We start from the raw sequence: 17,287 nt of genomic DNA on the forward strand, positions 1-17,287 counted from the left end.
TAGTAATTGGGCCTACCTCTGATTCAGTCTTAGATGTATTCAAAAGATATTAAAGCCAAAAAGTAATTATGAAAGTGGTAGAGCCTACTGTGATAGAATAGATCTAAAGGTGTTCCCTAGCTATATGTGGAATTGGTTCTCCAGTCTCTGTTTCTGACTGTCTAGAGACTGATTGTGTAATCTCATTCACTGTGGCTCCTGGGACTCCCAGTCTTCCCAGTTAAAAATAATTTTCTACTCTTAGATTGGTTGGGAGGTTTTTTTAATAGAATTTCAAATTACAGACTGCTTCATGTTCTACCATCTTATTCTAAGTATTGTATATTTGCATTAGATTTTTTTTTAATGTTAACGTGAAAAGATAAAGTCCCTATTCCTCATTCACCTTACCAATTTAAGGTATTTTAATAATTTGAATTTATCTTTCTTCCCATTATAGTTATGTGATTTCAGGAGATGGAAATGGAAAATTAAACATTTGGGACTGGAAGACCACAAAACTCTACAGTCGATTTAAAGCTCATGATAAAGTGTGTATAGGTGCAGTGTGGCATCCTCATGAAACTTCTAAGGTCATAACATGTGGTTGGGATGGTCTCATTAAATTGTGGGATTAATGAGGTTAATCCTTAAAGTAGCTGGGATCATTTTTGATCCATTGTCACATTTATATTTAATTATTAAATGTATCATGATAACTTGATTTACAGATAATGTTGATGACATTGACCCTTTGTTTAAAAAAAGAAACTGTAAATTTGACATAATTTCATTTGCAACTTCATTTTGTTTTTTATAAATGTTGTTTATACAGAAAGTGGCTATTGACTTTCTATTTGACAAGTAGTTATACTTGGTAAGCAGTTTGAGTTTATACTCATGACATACTGAAAGCATCTCTTTGGGGTCAAGAAAGAATCCCTAGTGAATTTGGGATTCTAGAGGAGGTGTTATAATTAATTATTCAGAAAAATGCATGTATTTACCTCTTTAACCAAAAGGGCAGTAAAGAATAGGGATAATATATTTTAATGTAAATTTGGAAGAAGGATAAAATCACCCACAGTTACTCTCCCTGTTATTTTCACTGGGTCAAGTTTTAATCTTTTGGCTTCATGAGTTCCACTCCCTTTGATGACATATGTTGTATATTTTTAGTTGTAAAGCAGTAATCTTTAACTGCAGCATTCCTCTAATTATAAACAATGAAAAATAAAAATCAGTCCAGAGTTCTTTTGTTGACTTAATTCCTGATCAGTATAGACAGGACTATATATATTTAATCAGAGAATTACATTATATCTGAAGATGGAACTCAGGAGGATGCACCAGGACTTTGAATTGTATTTACATTCACTGTTAGTAAAGACCTGGCTACACTTTGAGAAATCAGGATCTCCTAGGTCATTGCTTCACAGCTGTAATTACTGAAATCCTCCTCATAGGAGATAAAGTACGAGAGGTAGAGTCCAAGATGTCAACTTGTAATTTCTTTGAAGTCATATGTTTTATCTTTAAAATTATTCTATTTTACCTGTGAACATATACAACAGGACTTTTTAAGATTAAAAAATTTTTAAACCTCTATGTCTGAAAAAAAAAAATGACACTCCTGGAAGATGACTAGGGTTCCCCAGTTTGAGAAGCAGTGGCCATGGTAAAACATCAGATTATAAAATCAAGATAGGCCGGACGCAGTGGCACATGCCTGTAATCCCAGCACTTTGGGGGACTGAGGCAGGTGAATCACCTGAGGTCAGGAGTTCAAGACCAGCCTGGCCAACATAGTGAAACCCCATCTCTACTAAAAATACGAAAATTAGCTGGGAGTGGTGGCTGGCGCCTGTAATTCCAGCTACTCAGAAGGCTGAGGCAGAGAGAATTGCTTGAACCCAGGAGTGGAGGTTGCAGTGAGCTGAGATCATGCCACTGCACTCCAGCCTGGGCAACAGAGCGAGACTCCACCTCAAAAAATAAAATAAAATCAAGATAACCTCTTGAATGTAGTAGCTCATAGCACTTTAGTTTGGCAAGCCATTTTTCCTGTTTTATTATAAATCTATATTAGATGTTTGAATATGGTTTGAAGTATTTCACTAACGTGCTGGAAAAGATTGGTTGATAGCTGCTTGGAGTGCTAACTGGAAGATCAAAATCACGTCTCTTGCTGATAACCTAAGAGCATTAAGCTCTGAGTCCAGTGAGGTCATAGCAGTGTATGCTCCTTGCCCTTACGGAGTGTCCGTTTTTTAGAAATTTAGATTTTAAAAGGCGTGGGACATACGACCAGGCCCTATAGCCACATAAAAATAAATTTCATAGAAAAAGAATAAAAGCGGAGATACATTTTTTGACACAGAGGCACCCAAAGAAATACAAACACTGCCTAGCTACTGCCATTTCTGTAACTGCCCAGAAGGGTGACAGATTTCTAAAAGGGATTCAGATACGACCTTTTCTTTAGTCCCAACCACTAGTTTTAACAAATGTGAATTATTGAAATGTGAAGGGACAAAAAGAATCATACATTTAAACTGTCTTGTTCAGCATACCAATGTTGTATGTTACAAATCATCATTTCTAAATCTGGATTGATTCTGTTGTGTTTTTGACTGTTTCTAAAGTAAGTGTATATAAAAGTTGTCTCCTTTTTAAAAAGATCGTATTTTTAAATAAAGCATTTTTTGTAGAAAGTGCTATCAAAATGTTCATCTTGTTCATCTTTAGTCTCCTTTTAAGTCTTAAGTGTGTTGAGACACTAGATTAAGCCATTTGCAGTTTTAAATGGGTCATACGGAGAGAAATAATGCTTTAGAGGTGGATGTGGTTTATTCAGGTATATCAGTGGGTTTATAATTATATAATGAAATACACGGCAGTACCCTCAGAGCACATTAACACATTCCATATTTATTCATTTAGTGGTGGCACTAAGTCGTGATTACACAACATTTTAGAGTACATAAATGAGTGGGGTTATATTTCAGCATAAAAAGTTTCAAGATCACATTGTTACTGGACTTAGGTGGTTACCATCTGGCTCCTTTTCCTTATTGCAGCCTTTTTGTCATATCCAGGACAGATTTCCTTTCTAAAAGTTACGATAAAAGTGATGCTTTAGTGAAAGATTTACTAGAATGAATATTTAAATATCGAGTCACAAGCTGGAAATATTTTGTCCTAAACAAGGAACAAATTTTGAGATTAAAAAACAGGGAGTGGTGTTACACAGCCACATTTCTAAGTAGTTCTTGAGGCTACATTGTGGGGCTGCCTGGTATCCTTGGTATATTTATAAAATACCTGTAAGAAAACATTGACTTTGAAATAGCAAACCCTTAGATGGTAACCATAAATATCACAACACTGGGAACAATTATAGAGACTTTCCTTGGAGAACATTGTTTCTCAGGGTATGGACTGAGAACTGTCTGCATCTGAATTACCTAGGGGTTGCGTTGCTTACTGAGATGTAGAATTCAGAAGAAAGTAGGAATTATTGGCCGGGCGCGGTGGCTCACGCTTGTAATCCCAGCACTTTGGGAGGCCGAGGCGGGTGGATCACGAGGTCAGGAGATCGAGACCACGGTGAAACCCCGTCTCTACTAAAAATACAAAAAAAATTAGCCGGGCATGGTGGCGGGCGCCTGTAGTCCCAGCTACTCGGAGAGGCTGCAGCAGGAGAATGGCGTGAACCCGGGAGGCGGAGCTTGCAGTGAGCCGAGATTGCGCCACTGCACTCCAGCCTGGGCGACAGAGCGAGACTCTGTCTCAAAAAAAAAAAAGAAAGTAGGAATTATTTGGGGGAGCCATCATGAATTCAGGTATGGGAAGGGGTATAAAGTGGCATCCAGGTCCCAGTATCCATCAGCAGTATTAAATGTGGGTCTCACAGTGAGACCTGGGGAAACTGATTCCGTGTATCATCACAGATGCATATTTTTCACATTTTGACATTTTTGAATAGGGCTATAGTTAAAATAAATGAATGTCATAGTTTAATGGGCAGCATTCAATTCTTTCTTAGTGTATCATAAGATAATTGATGAAATACAGTAAAAACAAGGCAAGTACAAAGGGCCTGAAAAGAAGAGAAGATCCAGTGGGAGGAAAGTGTCTATTGCAGCACTGGGCTCAAAATTCATGTTATGAAATGTTTCTTTGATCACTGAGTAAAATGAATGAACTAACTGAAGATTCAAATTAAAAATATATATATATGTAGACACACAAATATATATCTAATCACTAGAAAGCTTTTTTTTTCTTTTTTTTTGAGACAGAGTTTCACTCTTGTTGCCCAGGCTGGAGTGCAATGGTGCGATCTCGGATCACCACGACCTCTGCCTCCCGGGTTCAAGCGATTCACCTGCCTCAGCCTCCCGAGTAGCTGGGATTACAGGCATGCGCCACCACAGCCCAGCTCATTTTGTATTTTTAGTAGAGATGGGGTTTCTCCATGTTGGTCAGGCTGGTCTCGAACTCCTGACCTCAGGTGATTGGCCTGCCTCAGCCTCCCAAAGTGCTGGGATTACAGGCGTGAGCCACCACACCTGGCCAGCTTTATTTTAATGTAGAATTTTTGTTCCCAACTCAGACCTTCAAATCAAAGTCAGCACTTTTAACAAGATCCCCAAATGAGAACCACTGAGGTAGAGTCCCAAATTTATCTTGGGCATTTGGGACACTAGACTATGTGGGACATGTAAAGTCAAAGAGAAATTTAGCTGGTCAAAAATACACGCTGTACACATGTGTATGTGCATGTATATGTGTGTATAATGTATGCACATAGTTTATTTATGTGTACATGTTCCATATTCATAGTCACTTTAATAATTGTGGAAACAACTTTCTCAACCTAATTGCAATTTTATCTGAAACTTAAGTCACAGACTTGCAGCCAGCGCTGTTAGAATGACTTTATTTTTAGTGATAGTAAGTGAAAGTGAAACTCTTGATTCTACAGCTTCTTATATCTGCAATAGCTGTCTTCAAATGAGTTTCTTTCATTCCCCACTCTCCAGCCTCCAGCGTTTTAGATCTAGGGGAGCAACTCAGATCGCCATTTTTTATTTGTTCTAATACCCTTCTGTCCAATAGATATATGTCAGTCATATATGTGATTTTAAATTTTCTAATAGCCAGGTTTAAAAGGGACTTAATAATATATTTTAACATATCCAAAATTTTATCTCAAGATGTACTCAATTATTTTAAAAATTAATATTTTACTTTTTTCGTATGGAGTCTGAAATCTGGTATATATTTTACACTTACAGCACATCTCAATTCAGACACTACATTTTCATCAAAGTATTTTATCTTTCATACAAAGTAGATTTACATGCCCAAATTGTTTCAAACATACTTAAAAGTTTTCCAATAACTAAATCAAGTGCAGTCACGTGTTGCTTAACAATGGGGACAGGTTTTAAGAAATGTGTCATTAGGCGATGTCATTGTTGTCCGAACATCATAGAGTTAATGTATGTACCAAACCTAGGTGGTATAGCCTACTCCATTATATAGTTCCATTATAATCTCAGGGGACCACCATCATATGGTGGTCTGTCACTGAGCAAAAGGTTATTATGTGGTATGTGACTGTATAATATTCTTAATTTAAATTAAAAGTAAATGTAATTTAAAATTTAGTTCTCAGTTAACCACAGTTTTCTCTGCTACATTTTGGGTAATTTCCTCAGGCCTGTCTTCCAGTTCATTTTTTTTTTTTTTTTTTTTTTTTTTTTTTTTTTGCGACAGAGACTCGCTCTGTCACCCCCAGGCTGGAGTGCAGTGGCTTGATATCGGCTCACTGCAAGCTCCGCCTCCCAGCTTCATGTCATTCTCCTGCCTCAGCCTCCCGAGTAGCTGGGACTACAGGCGCCCGCCACCTTGCCTGGCTAATTTTTTGTATTTTTAGTAGAGATGGGGTTTCACTGTATTAGCCAGGATGGTCTCGATCTGCTGACCTCGTGATCCGCCCACCTCGGCCTCCCAAAGTGCTGGGATTACAGGCGTGAGCCACCGCACCCGGCCTCCAGTTCATTTGAAGTCTCTTTAGCTGTGTCCAGTGTGCTGTTGTTCCATTAAACTTCTTATTTCCATGGCTGTTTTTCTTTTCTGGAAGGTGTATTTGTACTTTTTTATATTTACCTGTTCTTTTTCACAGTGTCGTATTTTCTTATGGCTCCTATATAGTCCTTTATGCCTTTAATCATGATAAATCATGTATATTATATTTCCTTTAAGATTGTTATTCTGTTATGTCAAGTTCTTGGGCTGAAAACCACGTGGTTTATCGTGTCTGCTAACTCTACCTCGTGGGGGACTATTTATTTCCTTGTCAGTTCTAATATTTTATTATGGGTTTTGTTTTTCTAAGGAAATCCTTTGTAGCCTGGCTTGGTGAAAAGTCCTTTTAGAGTGGTTTTGCATCTGCTTCTGCCATATAGCCCTGAGGTATCACCCCTAGAACCTGTTTGTTTTAATTTTCAACTTTTATTTTAAGTTCAAGGGTACATGTGCTGGATGTTCAGGTTTGTTACATGGGTAAATGTGTGCCATGGTGGTTTGCTGCAAAGATCATCCTGTTACCCAGGTGTTAAGCCCAGCATCCATTATTCTTCCTGATCCTCTCCCTCCTCCCATCCCCCACCCTCCAACAGGCCCCAGTGTGTGTTGTTCCCCTATGTGTCCATATATTCTCATCATTTAGCTCCCACTTAGAAGTGAGAACATACGGTGTTTGGTTTTCTGTTCCTGTGTTAGTTTGCCAAGGATAATGGCCTCCAACTCCATCCATGTCCCTGCAAAGGACATGATCTCATTCCTTTTTATGGCTGCATAGTATTTCATGGTGTATATGTACCACATTTTCTTTATCCAGTTTATCATTGATATGGGCATTTAGCTTGATTCCATGTCTTTGCTGTTGTGAATAGTGCTGCAGTGAACACACATGTGCATGTGTCTTTATAATAGAATGATTTATATTTCTTTGGGTATATACCCAGTAATGGGATTGCTAAATTGAATGGTATTTCTGCCTCTAGGTCTTTTAGGAATTGCCACACTGTCTTCCACAGTGGTTGAACTAATTTACACTCTCACCAACAGTGTAAAAGTGTTGCTTTTTCTCCGTGCCAGCATCTGTTGTTTTTTGACTTATTAATAATAGCCATTCTGACTGGTGTGAGATGGTATCTCATTGTGGTTTTGATTTGCATTTCTCTAATCATCAGTGATGTTGAGCTTTTTTTCATGTTTGTTGGCCACATGTATGTCTTCTTTTGAGAAGTGTCTGCTCATGTACTTTGCCCACTTTTTAATGTTCTTTTCTTGTAAATTTGTTTAAGTTTCTTATAGATGCTGGATATTATACCTTTGTCAGATGCATAGATTGCAAAAATTTCTCCCTTTCTGTAGGTTGTCTGTTCACTCTGATGATAGTTTCTTTTGCTGCGCAGAGCTCTTTAGTTTAATTGGATCCCATTTGTCAATTTTTGCTTTTATTGCAATTGCTTTTGGCGTCTTCATCATGAAATCTTTGCCTGTGCCTATGTCCTGAATGATATTTCCTAGGTTTTCTTATAGGATTTTTATAGTTTTAGGTAGAACCAGTTTTTATCTTAATTTCTCAGCTTATGGTTTTCCTCATCATGTGATTAGGATAAATTCAACTATTCACCTCCTTGCACAGGCCTGAGGTTTCAATTTCTCATGAAAACTTTTCTTTGTACTCAGAGCTATAAGCAGAGATAAGCGTCCTTGTGCTGGTGGATGTAGAATTTTGAGGTCCATTTTTCATTGAGGTTGCAGCCCTCTCCCTCTTTGCTGTAGGTGTCCTTAGTCCCAATCCTTTCTCCCCAGTACCAGGTCTTATCTTGTGCTTTAGGCCTCTATCCATTACTATCTCTATCCATTACTCTATCCTTGGAGTTAGTGTAACTAACCTCCAAGGGCTACTACAGTGTAGGTTCCTGCCTACCTGTCTGGCTCTAGGCTCCCTCCCTCTGGGCTTTTGTATCTGGAAAATGCTTTCTTCTTCGACATTCAGTCATACACACACACACACACATACACACACATATACCATATACACACATATATATGTACTCGCATATATACAAACACAAATATACACACACATGTATATATATGGAAGGATCTCTAGGGATCTATGTATGATTGTTTTTTGTATCTTTAGATGTCACCATGTTATTGGAAAAATCTAAAAACAGGAATGTAATCTAGTGCAGTCTAAAAAACGTACATTCTGATTTTTAGAACCATGTGAGTTTCAGTGTGTGATACTAAAAGGTACTTTCCTAAGGGTACTTCATCTTGATGACCAGGGAACCATTATAATGGATTCACCTTTCACCTGGGCTTTTTCTGCATAAGCACATCATTTGGATTCTTTTGAATTTATCAGAAGACTTCCCTTTATAGCACTTGTCTTAATCCATTCAGGCTGCTGTAACAAGATACCTTAGACTAGGTAATTAATAAACAACAGAATGTATTGCTCACAGTTCTGGTGGCTGAGAAGTCCAAGATCAAGGTGCCAGCAGATTCAATGTCTGATGAGGGCTAGCTAGCTCTCTTCTTCAAAGATGGTGCCTTTTCACTGTGTCCTCACATTGTAAAAGGGGGAAAAAACTTTCCTCAGGCCTTTCATAAATGCACTAATCCCATTCACAAGGGCTCTGCCCTCATGACCTAGTTACTTTCTAAAGGCCCCACCTCATAATACCAACACGTCGGGAGTATTTCAACATACGAATTTTGGAGGGTCACAAAGTATTCAGACCATGGCAGCATACAAATTAAGAAATTATCTTACCATTGTCTAAGCCTCATCTAATCACAATAGTCAAAATAATGAAATTTTCAAGCTAGAAGAAACTTTAGAAATTAAATATTCTAACCTAAGGAAATACTTCAAGAAAGGTGAAGACTTGCTTGATATAACACAGCTAGTTAGCAGCAATAGCAAGAGTCTCTGATTTCATCCTACTGTCCTGCCTCTATATAATGTCACTTAATTGTATATTTTTAAAACTGTTGGATTCATGTTATAACCTTTGTGGCTTCTAGGCTTGCTGTCTCTGAGCTAGGTAATTTAAAAGAAACAGCTATTTACATAGTGTTTATTTCATCCTTTAGTAAAACAAAACCTGTAACTGAAGACATTCTCATGGCTCCTTCCATCAGAGTTGTGCCCCCATCACTTTCTCTTTGCCCAAAGGGAAATCTCTGGCTCATATTTCAGTCTCTACAATACCTTTTCTCACCTTGATTTTACTCTTTCAACTATTGTTTTTATTATGCACTTTCTACTCTATGTCCTATAAAAACTATGGTTTGAATCATTTTTGTAAAAATACTAACCCCTATCTTTGGTAGAAATAGTCTTGCATCATCCTTCCTTCCTTCTCTCATTGACTGAAAAATATTTCCATGATACTATGAATTGTGGTTCCATATACTGCCTCTAAAAAAGACTGCTGGGAGTTGCTACAAAGAAAGGACAATGAGAAAGACTGAGGTTTAATATCCTAGGACTCAGATATAATAATAATTGAACCTTCAATTATTATTGTATTCATTCAATTCAACTATTAGATGGTTCTCAGTTCTCCAAGACCAAGAAGATTTCCAGGTTGGCATCATTTAATCAGGAATAGGAACTACCACATGCAATGCAATGAACAGCCATGTTGAGAAACGAACAAATTGTGTCCAAATTTAAATAACAAAATGAGAGACACTGGTCCGTCTAAATTCCAAAGGTATTTTTAATGCCAGAAAAAACTTCAATAACAAATGATGAAATAATTTTTTAGAAAAATTATATGGAAATAGCTTTTTAAATTTATATTCAATAAAAATTTATTGAGCCCTTTTTACCTAGCCACTGGGGCTGTAGACATGGCCCTTACCCTCACGGATCGTACAGTCTGCTGGGAAAACCAGACATACAAGCAGAGAAAGTACAGACAGTGTTAAGACAGGAAGAATAGAGGACATTGTGGGGACACATAGCTGGGAGCCTTAAATAAGAGGGGTCCCTGAGAAAATGATGTTTGATCTGACATCAAACCTTGAGAAATAATATTTTCTTGTACTGATAATTTTTATTGACACATAGTTGCAGTTTCTCATGTTATGGAACACACTTGGACCTTTGTTTATTATATAGATCCACCCAGGAGTGATATTCAAAATATCCAATGACAAGTAAGGCAGAAGATAGGCCAGTTAGAATAGAAGCAAGCCACAGTGCTGTGTCAGGATCCTGGAAGCTGCCTTTTGTGCTGTGCATTAGCCTTTAATTGCCCAGTCATGGGGAAAGGCCTGGGCATCCTGTGAGAGGGTCTCCAGTGGAGAGGGACCACCGGGGAACCACTGTATCTCTACTGGTACTTTTCAAAAAAGTATGAATATGTCCAGTGTATTCCAAGGGACATACTTTTTAGTTGACAAATAAATTGTATATATTTATGGCACACAACATGATATTTTGTTATATGTATACATTGTGGAATACTAAATCAACTAACACATCCGTTACCTCAAATACTTATTTTTTGTGGTGAGAATATTTAAAATCTACTCTCTGAGCAATTTTCCAATATACAATACATTGCTATTAACTATAATCACCATGTTGCACATAGCTCTTCTCTACTGGTACATACTGATTAGGTATCAGTCCTGTGTGTACTTGGTTTCTCTACTGAAATTCCCTAGTCTAGTCTTGAATAGTTTAGTCAAATTCGATCTCCCAAATTTAAATCCCTTATTATTTCAGATAGCCATATTGTACAAAACTAATCACTAAGAAAAAGTTAAAACAGTCTGAGAAAAATAAGTTGCTGGTTTTAAGAAAGCATTAAATTTTAATGTGTGGGGAACCATTTTTCCACATAGTTCTTTTTTTTTTTGAGATGGAGTCCTATGGTGCCCAGGCTGATCTCAAACTCCTGGACTCCAGTGATCCTCCCATGTAGCTGGAAGTACAGGCACATGGCACTGCACCCAGCCTCCATACAGTTATAAAGTGTGACAGCATTAAGAATGCTTGATTTATATTTCTTAAGAAATAAAATCAAGTCATTTAAAGAATTTCAATAATCTCTAAATGTAAGCAGTTCTAAGAATATATTGAATCTTTGAGTTATGATTTTATCTGATAAGTTCAGGCACCTCTTTCAATGTAAGAAAAAGTAAGACATTTTAGCATAAGGTTAAATGTATTATTGAATCCACAAAGTATCAGCAATTGGCTAGTACAAAATGAATTATGTTACTGCTTAAGAATCAAACATAAATTTATCTCCACCAGAAAAGAACAATTACACTAATTGAGCTTGGAGGCACTGTTGTATTGTTAAGTAGAATGATCTATTTAAATGAGTTCTTTTGTTTTGTTTTGTTTTTTTTTTTTGAGACGGAGTCTCGCTCTGTCGCCCAGGCTAGAGTGCAGTGGCGCGATCTTGGCTCACTGCAAGCTCTGCCTCCCAGGTTCACGCCATTTTCCTGCCTTAGCCTCCCAAGTAGCTGGGACTACAGGCGCCTGCCACCACGCCTGGCTAATTTTTTTGTATTTTTAGTAGGACAGGGTTTCACCGTATTACCCAGGATGTTCTCAATCTCCTGACCTTGTGATCCACCCACCTCAGCCTCCCAAAGTGCTGGGATTACAGGCGTGAGCCACCGCGCCCGGCCAATGAAGTCATCATTTTTGCACTAGCAAAATATGATAAGCCTGACCTCCTGGGACTAATCCAAGCTTTGCAAAATCTAAACATTTAATGCTTAAAAATTGCAATTCTTATACTTACTAAAAGATCTTATAACTAAAGCAGAAATGCTTACATGAATAACTGATTTGGACTAAACACTGTAAACCTGTGAGTTTGTTTATGCCCTATCCTGAGGTAAATTTGGACCTTCAGTCAATTCTAGTAGAAATTTGTTCACTTCTCCCTAGTTCTTCATTTGGACATGTCAAATAGTTACAAATATTTATATGATAAGCTTTTCTATTATAACTGCATCAAATACAAGCACTGTAAGAAAAGAAGGGGAAAATTGTTTTTCTTTAACAAATTATGACAGAGTTTATGCTAAAAGGCAACTCGTGAATCTCTTTCATCCTCATATGCCTTACACCTACAAAAGAGCATTGTTACTCATTTGATAAAAGCATTATCAAATGTGTATTTTCAGAATCATTTATGAACACTGCTCTAGTAAAAATGTAAGAGATGCATGTCACAGATATTCACATCTTAGCTCATTTATCTGCAAGTCAAAGACTAGTTTTAAGCAAAGGAGAATTACTTTGCTTAAGCAACTCCAAGTGACTGCCATTTCTAAAACCCAGGAGGAAAGTGACAAGTACTGGGACAAGCCAGAAGAAGAGTCATTTCCAGGCCTGCAAGAGCTTTTCTGGCAACCTAAATGTATTGACAGAGAAGTTGTTGGGTCTCCGTATTTCTTCAGTAAGCTTCCATTTGGCAGGCATACTTTAATCAAGTAGATGATTTAAGTTCAGCAAACCTGCATGCTGCAACATAATTCTGACTCAAACTTGCAGCCCTTTTCTATTTGTAGTTTCCCCCCACTCCCCTTTTACTAACAGGGAGGCAAAAATGAGTCCTTTGGACAAAGCATCTTATGTTTGGTACAGGCTTTGGAAGCTGCATTGTGGATGGGACCAAACACTGGCTTTTTGGGATCTGACAGACCGAAATGTAAATGACTGTTCCTCTATCTACAACTTGGGTAATCTGAATAAGCCATTTAACCTCTCAGTTTCCTTTTCTTTTTTTCTTTTTTCTTTTTTTTTTTGAGATGGAGTCTCTCTTTCGCCCAGACTGGAGTGCAGTGGCGCGATCTTGGCTCACTGCAACCTCCACCTCCTAGGTTCAAGCAATTCTCCTGCCTCAGCCTCCCAAGTAGCTGGGACTACAGGCACATGCCACTACGCCCACTAATTTTTTGTATTTTTAGTAGAGACATGGTTTCAACGTGTTAACCAGGATGGTCTCGATCTCCTGACCTCGTGATCTGCCCACCTCGGCCTCCCAAAGTGCTGGGATTACAGGCATGAGCCACTGCGCCTGGTCTCTCTCAGAATTTCTTTACTCATAATATTGGAAAAAAATAAACTTCCTTGCTGGGAGAATTAGGAATAAGCTATGCACATGGTCCGGCAGACAGTAAGCTCTCAGTAAAGAGTAACTCTTGATTTTGTTTGTTTGTTATGTGTTGTTTGTGTTGCTCTTGTGGTGGTTGTGGTGGTGATGATTATGGTTTTGCCTGTTCCTCATAAGAGGATCTTGTGTTTGCCTGTTCATAAGCAAACAGTGCTACAGTAGCCTGGTCCCCTTCTCATGGCCTGCACCAGTAGTTCTCCACAGCGGGTGATCTTGCCCCCTCGGGGACATATCCTACAATGCACAGAACAGCCCTCCCCCAGTAAAGAATTATCCAGCCCAAATGGCAATAGTGCTGAGGTTAAGAAATCCTGGCCTACGTGATAAACATAATAAACTCTAGAGGCAGGAAAACCTTAACAACCATCAGTATACTCATCACAAATTTCAAACTATCCATGAAGAGAATGAAGGACCTTTTTAGAAATAAGCATAAAATAAGCATGGATAACTATTAAACAGGCCGCCTTGTCAGTGAGTGTGGCTGGATGTGTTCGTGATTTATTCTTTTTTAACAGTACATTCATTCTTGCTTCAGGTACGTATAGCATGATGAAGTCAATGCTCGACAGCACCAACCTGAAATAAACAGTCAACTTGCCTTAGACAAAGGCACTTTCAGTAATGCCCTAAATCTCCAATTCCACGAATTAAAAATCTTAATATGGGTGTGTTACATATCTAAAAGCTGATCAGACTGGACATTTAAGATGAATACACTTTCCACGTTTTAATGTATAAAAATGTTTATATATTTCAGTATATAAAAATTTTATGAAAATAAATGTTATATAATCCAAACAGAACTGGGCTAAAGTTAGCTTTGCTTTGGAGATGTCACCATATAAACTACAGTATAACCCAATTTAGAGAGTGTGTGGACCCTTCTGCTCATTTGAAATACCTCTGTACATTGAAATGACTAAACTGCCTTTTCAGATCACACTTACTCAAGCCAGTCCTCTCAGCTCAACAACTTTTAGTAGTGGACTATGAGTTTTAAAATAAAAAGCTCATGTGTATATCTTTTTTAATTATCACAACTAACTCAGAAAGTCCTGTTCTCTTTTCAACTCAAGCTAGTGAGGTCATCCAAGTCTAATACAATTTGATCTCTCACTTGAGGAATGGCATTTTCAAACCACTTCAAGAAACAAGGAGCCAACCTGGGAAATGTCTGAGGGTAGAAGGAAGTACAAAATTGGGAAAAGGGGTAAAGTCTAGTAATAATCAGTATTCTATTCTCTCCCCCCAATTTTTTAGCAATGTACATACAGTTTTATACTCAGGATATAAAAATGCCAAAAATATATTTAATTGACAATAAGGTAATAATTTGGTTTTTATGCTATTTATTTGAAATAGAATTTTAGAAAATTATGCGTGTGTTTAATCCTGTAAATAGTAATGAGAGAGAGCATTTGAGCCACTGAGAAACTTTCAACTTAATTTTTAATGTAGAAAGGATTGGTACTATTGAAAAACTGTCTAACTATCCTAGGAAAGTCAGACGATGGTCCTCAGTCCACAATCGTGTAAGTGATGCCAACTGGGAGTAAAGAAAAATGCACTTAACATTATTAGAGATAATGTATTTTTTTAAAAGGATTTGACAGCATAGGCAAGTCTGTGGGTGGAAAATAATGTTTGAAGGCAGAAGAGGCAACAGCAAAGATACCCAGCTTCTGCTCTGTGCTTAGTTTAATAGGAAATGAAGGGGAATTAAGGTTGAGTATAAAAAGCATCTTGAGTTGAAGCTCTTTTTTTTTTCTGTGCACAAATAAATTTTATTCAGGTATAAAAAGCAAGTGCTTTTTCAAATATGTAAAATCTAAAAAGTGTAATACCCAATGTATTAGTCCATTCTCACACTGTTATGAAGATATACCTGAGACTGAGTAATTTATAGAGGAAAGAGATTTAATTGACTCAAGTTTAGCATGGCTGGGGAGGCCTCAGGAAACTTACAGTCATGGTGGAAGGGGAAGCAAACACATCCTTCTTCACATGGCAGCAGCAAGGAGAAAAATGAGAGCCAATTGAAGGGGGACGCCCCTTATAAAACCATCAGATCTCATGAGAACTTACTCAGTATCACGAGAATAGCATAGAGGAAACCACCCCCATGATTCAATTACCTCTCACCAGGTCTCTCCCACAACACGTGGGGATTATGGGAACTACAATTCAAGATGAGATTTGGTTGGGGACATAGCCAAACCATATTACTCAGGGACTCATAATGAAGTGATCATTAAAGGCCTTACTTCAGTGAGGAGAGCACAGACTGAAGGAGCCAGATGGAAACCAGAATACGTGAGTCAAGAAAATGGTGAAACATGCCAGTAGGAAAATCTATCTATCTATCATCTATCTATCTATCTATCTACCTATCAATCTATCTATCATCTATGTATAATTTATCTATCTATCTATCTATATCTATCTATCTATCTATCATCTATCTATCGATCTACCTACCTACCTACCTACAATGGTTAATTTTATGTGTCAACTTAACTGGACTATCTGTGAGGATATTTCTCGATGAGATTAATATTTAAATCAGTAGACTGAATAAAGCAGATTCTTCACCTCAGTGTGAGTGGACCTCATTCAACCAGTTGAAGGCCTGAATAGAACCTAAGGCAGAGTAAGGAAGAATTAATTCTCTGTCTGGCTGTCTTCAAGCTGGGACATGGCTCTTGGTGAGGTCAAGACCTTCAGACTTGGTCTCGAACTGGAACTTACACCTTCGAGTTGAAGCTCTTGATAGTCTAGTCTCTTTAACTCAGTGACAGAATTTGGTGCATCTGAGTTCCCAGAAATCAGAAGTATTGCTGCTTAGAAAGCCACAGCATGGCCTCAGCAAAGGCTGAGAAGGAATGACTGAAATCTACAAGGTTGTAAAGAATATCATTGACAAGGTAAATAAGAAAAACCTTGAAAAAGGAGAGTCAAATTCAAATTTAAAACCCTATTTTAAACAGTAGGGGAAGAACTTAAAAATCTCACCAACCTAGTAAAAATAGAAAATTTATATAATTTCATTTCAATGTTGGTGAATTCATAGATTATAAATACATAGAGAATTTTAGGGAAAACTGAGATGAGTTGTGTATAATCTTCCAAGTTAAGGTGAAGGAAGAGTCTGGGCAAATAGGGGTGACTGTGTTCATCCCTTTAACAAGTATTAACTGTGCCCCATCACATGCCAAGCACCAGGCTGCATGCACTGCAATAACATACTCCCTGCCTCAAGCAGGGCACAGGCTAGCAGGAGACTGGGTGAGTAAATTCATGATTAGAATCATGGACATGCTGCATTCTGCAAATACTTTCTTGTGCTCTTGATGACATCCTGCATCCTATTTCCATCTTGTATTCACCCAACTCAGAGTATAACAGCTACTTGCATTGAAAATGTCTTTCTTCAAGAATAGCTGAGGTTTAGATAAATCTTTGTAACTGTGAAAAAGCCTGAAATCCTTTTGTTCTAACTCTTTGAGAAGGCTGTACCAGAACCGCACAACGCTGCTGTCACTGCCACTGACCTCAAACCCAGGCCAGTGGAGATGGATCTCAAAGATGAGCTGTCCAATCTGCTCAAGAACATCTTCCAGAATAAGATTTTCCAAAACTTTCCATTCTGCACTTTCCAGATCTGCCTTGAGAACGTCAATCTGTAACAAAGCAATGAAATGAGATTAGCAGATTTAGTAAAACCATCTTGATATCAGGAGTTTCACATTATAACTACCTCTGAAGGAAGCAGAATTTTTAAAATTTTAGAGCTGAGGGTGGTTTTCAAGTGGCCATTTATGACATGAATTTCTAACCCCATTCCATACTAAATGTTTTGGTTTTTTATTCTTGTTTTTAAGAGATAGGGGTTTTGATATGTTGCCTAGGCTAGTATAAAACTCCTGGTTCAAGCAATCCTCCTGCCTTCGCCTCCTGAGTAGCCGGGACTACACGCGTGAGCCTGTTATGTTAATATATGTTAATATAGAAATGATGAAATACCAGGCAAAAATCACAACAGACCCTCT

At 37.8% G+C, this 17,287-nt stretch overlaps 2 protein-coding genes across 3 annotated transcripts in view; one reads left to right on the forward strand and one right to left on the reverse strand.

The window, feature by feature from the left end:
- CDC40 (cell division cycle 40) overlaps window positions 1–2,697 on the forward strand; it is a 53,936-nt gene extending 51,239 nt beyond the window's left edge. The window contains exon 15 of the mRNA XM_003255561.3: window positions 440–2,697. Within this exon, the coding sequence (XP_003255609.2) occupies window positions 440–617 (178 nt within the window). The 3' untranslated portion in view covers window positions 618–2,697. The remainder of the gene's footprint in view (window positions 1–439) is intronic.
- Window positions 2,698–15,698: 13,001 nt separating this feature from the next.
- Window positions 15,699–17,287, reverse strand: part of METTL24 (methyltransferase like 24) — a 111,644-nt gene continuing 110,055 nt past the window's right edge. For both annotated transcript variants that reach the window (XM_003255563.4, XM_030809557.1), the window contains one exon: window positions 15,699–16,918. In XM_003255563.4, coding sequence (XP_003255611.2) covers window positions 16,604–16,918 — 315 coding nt within the window. In that variant the 3' untranslated portion in view covers window positions 15,699–16,603. The remainder of the gene's footprint in view (window positions 16,919–17,287) is intronic.

The sequence above is a fragment of the Nomascus leucogenys genome, chromosome 3 (assembly GCF_006542625.1).
Source record: "Nomascus leucogenys isolate Asia chromosome 3, Asia_NLE_v1, whole genome shotgun sequence".
NCBI classification, from domain to species: Eukaryota; Metazoa; Chordata; class Mammalia; order Primates; family Hylobatidae; genus Nomascus; species Nomascus leucogenys.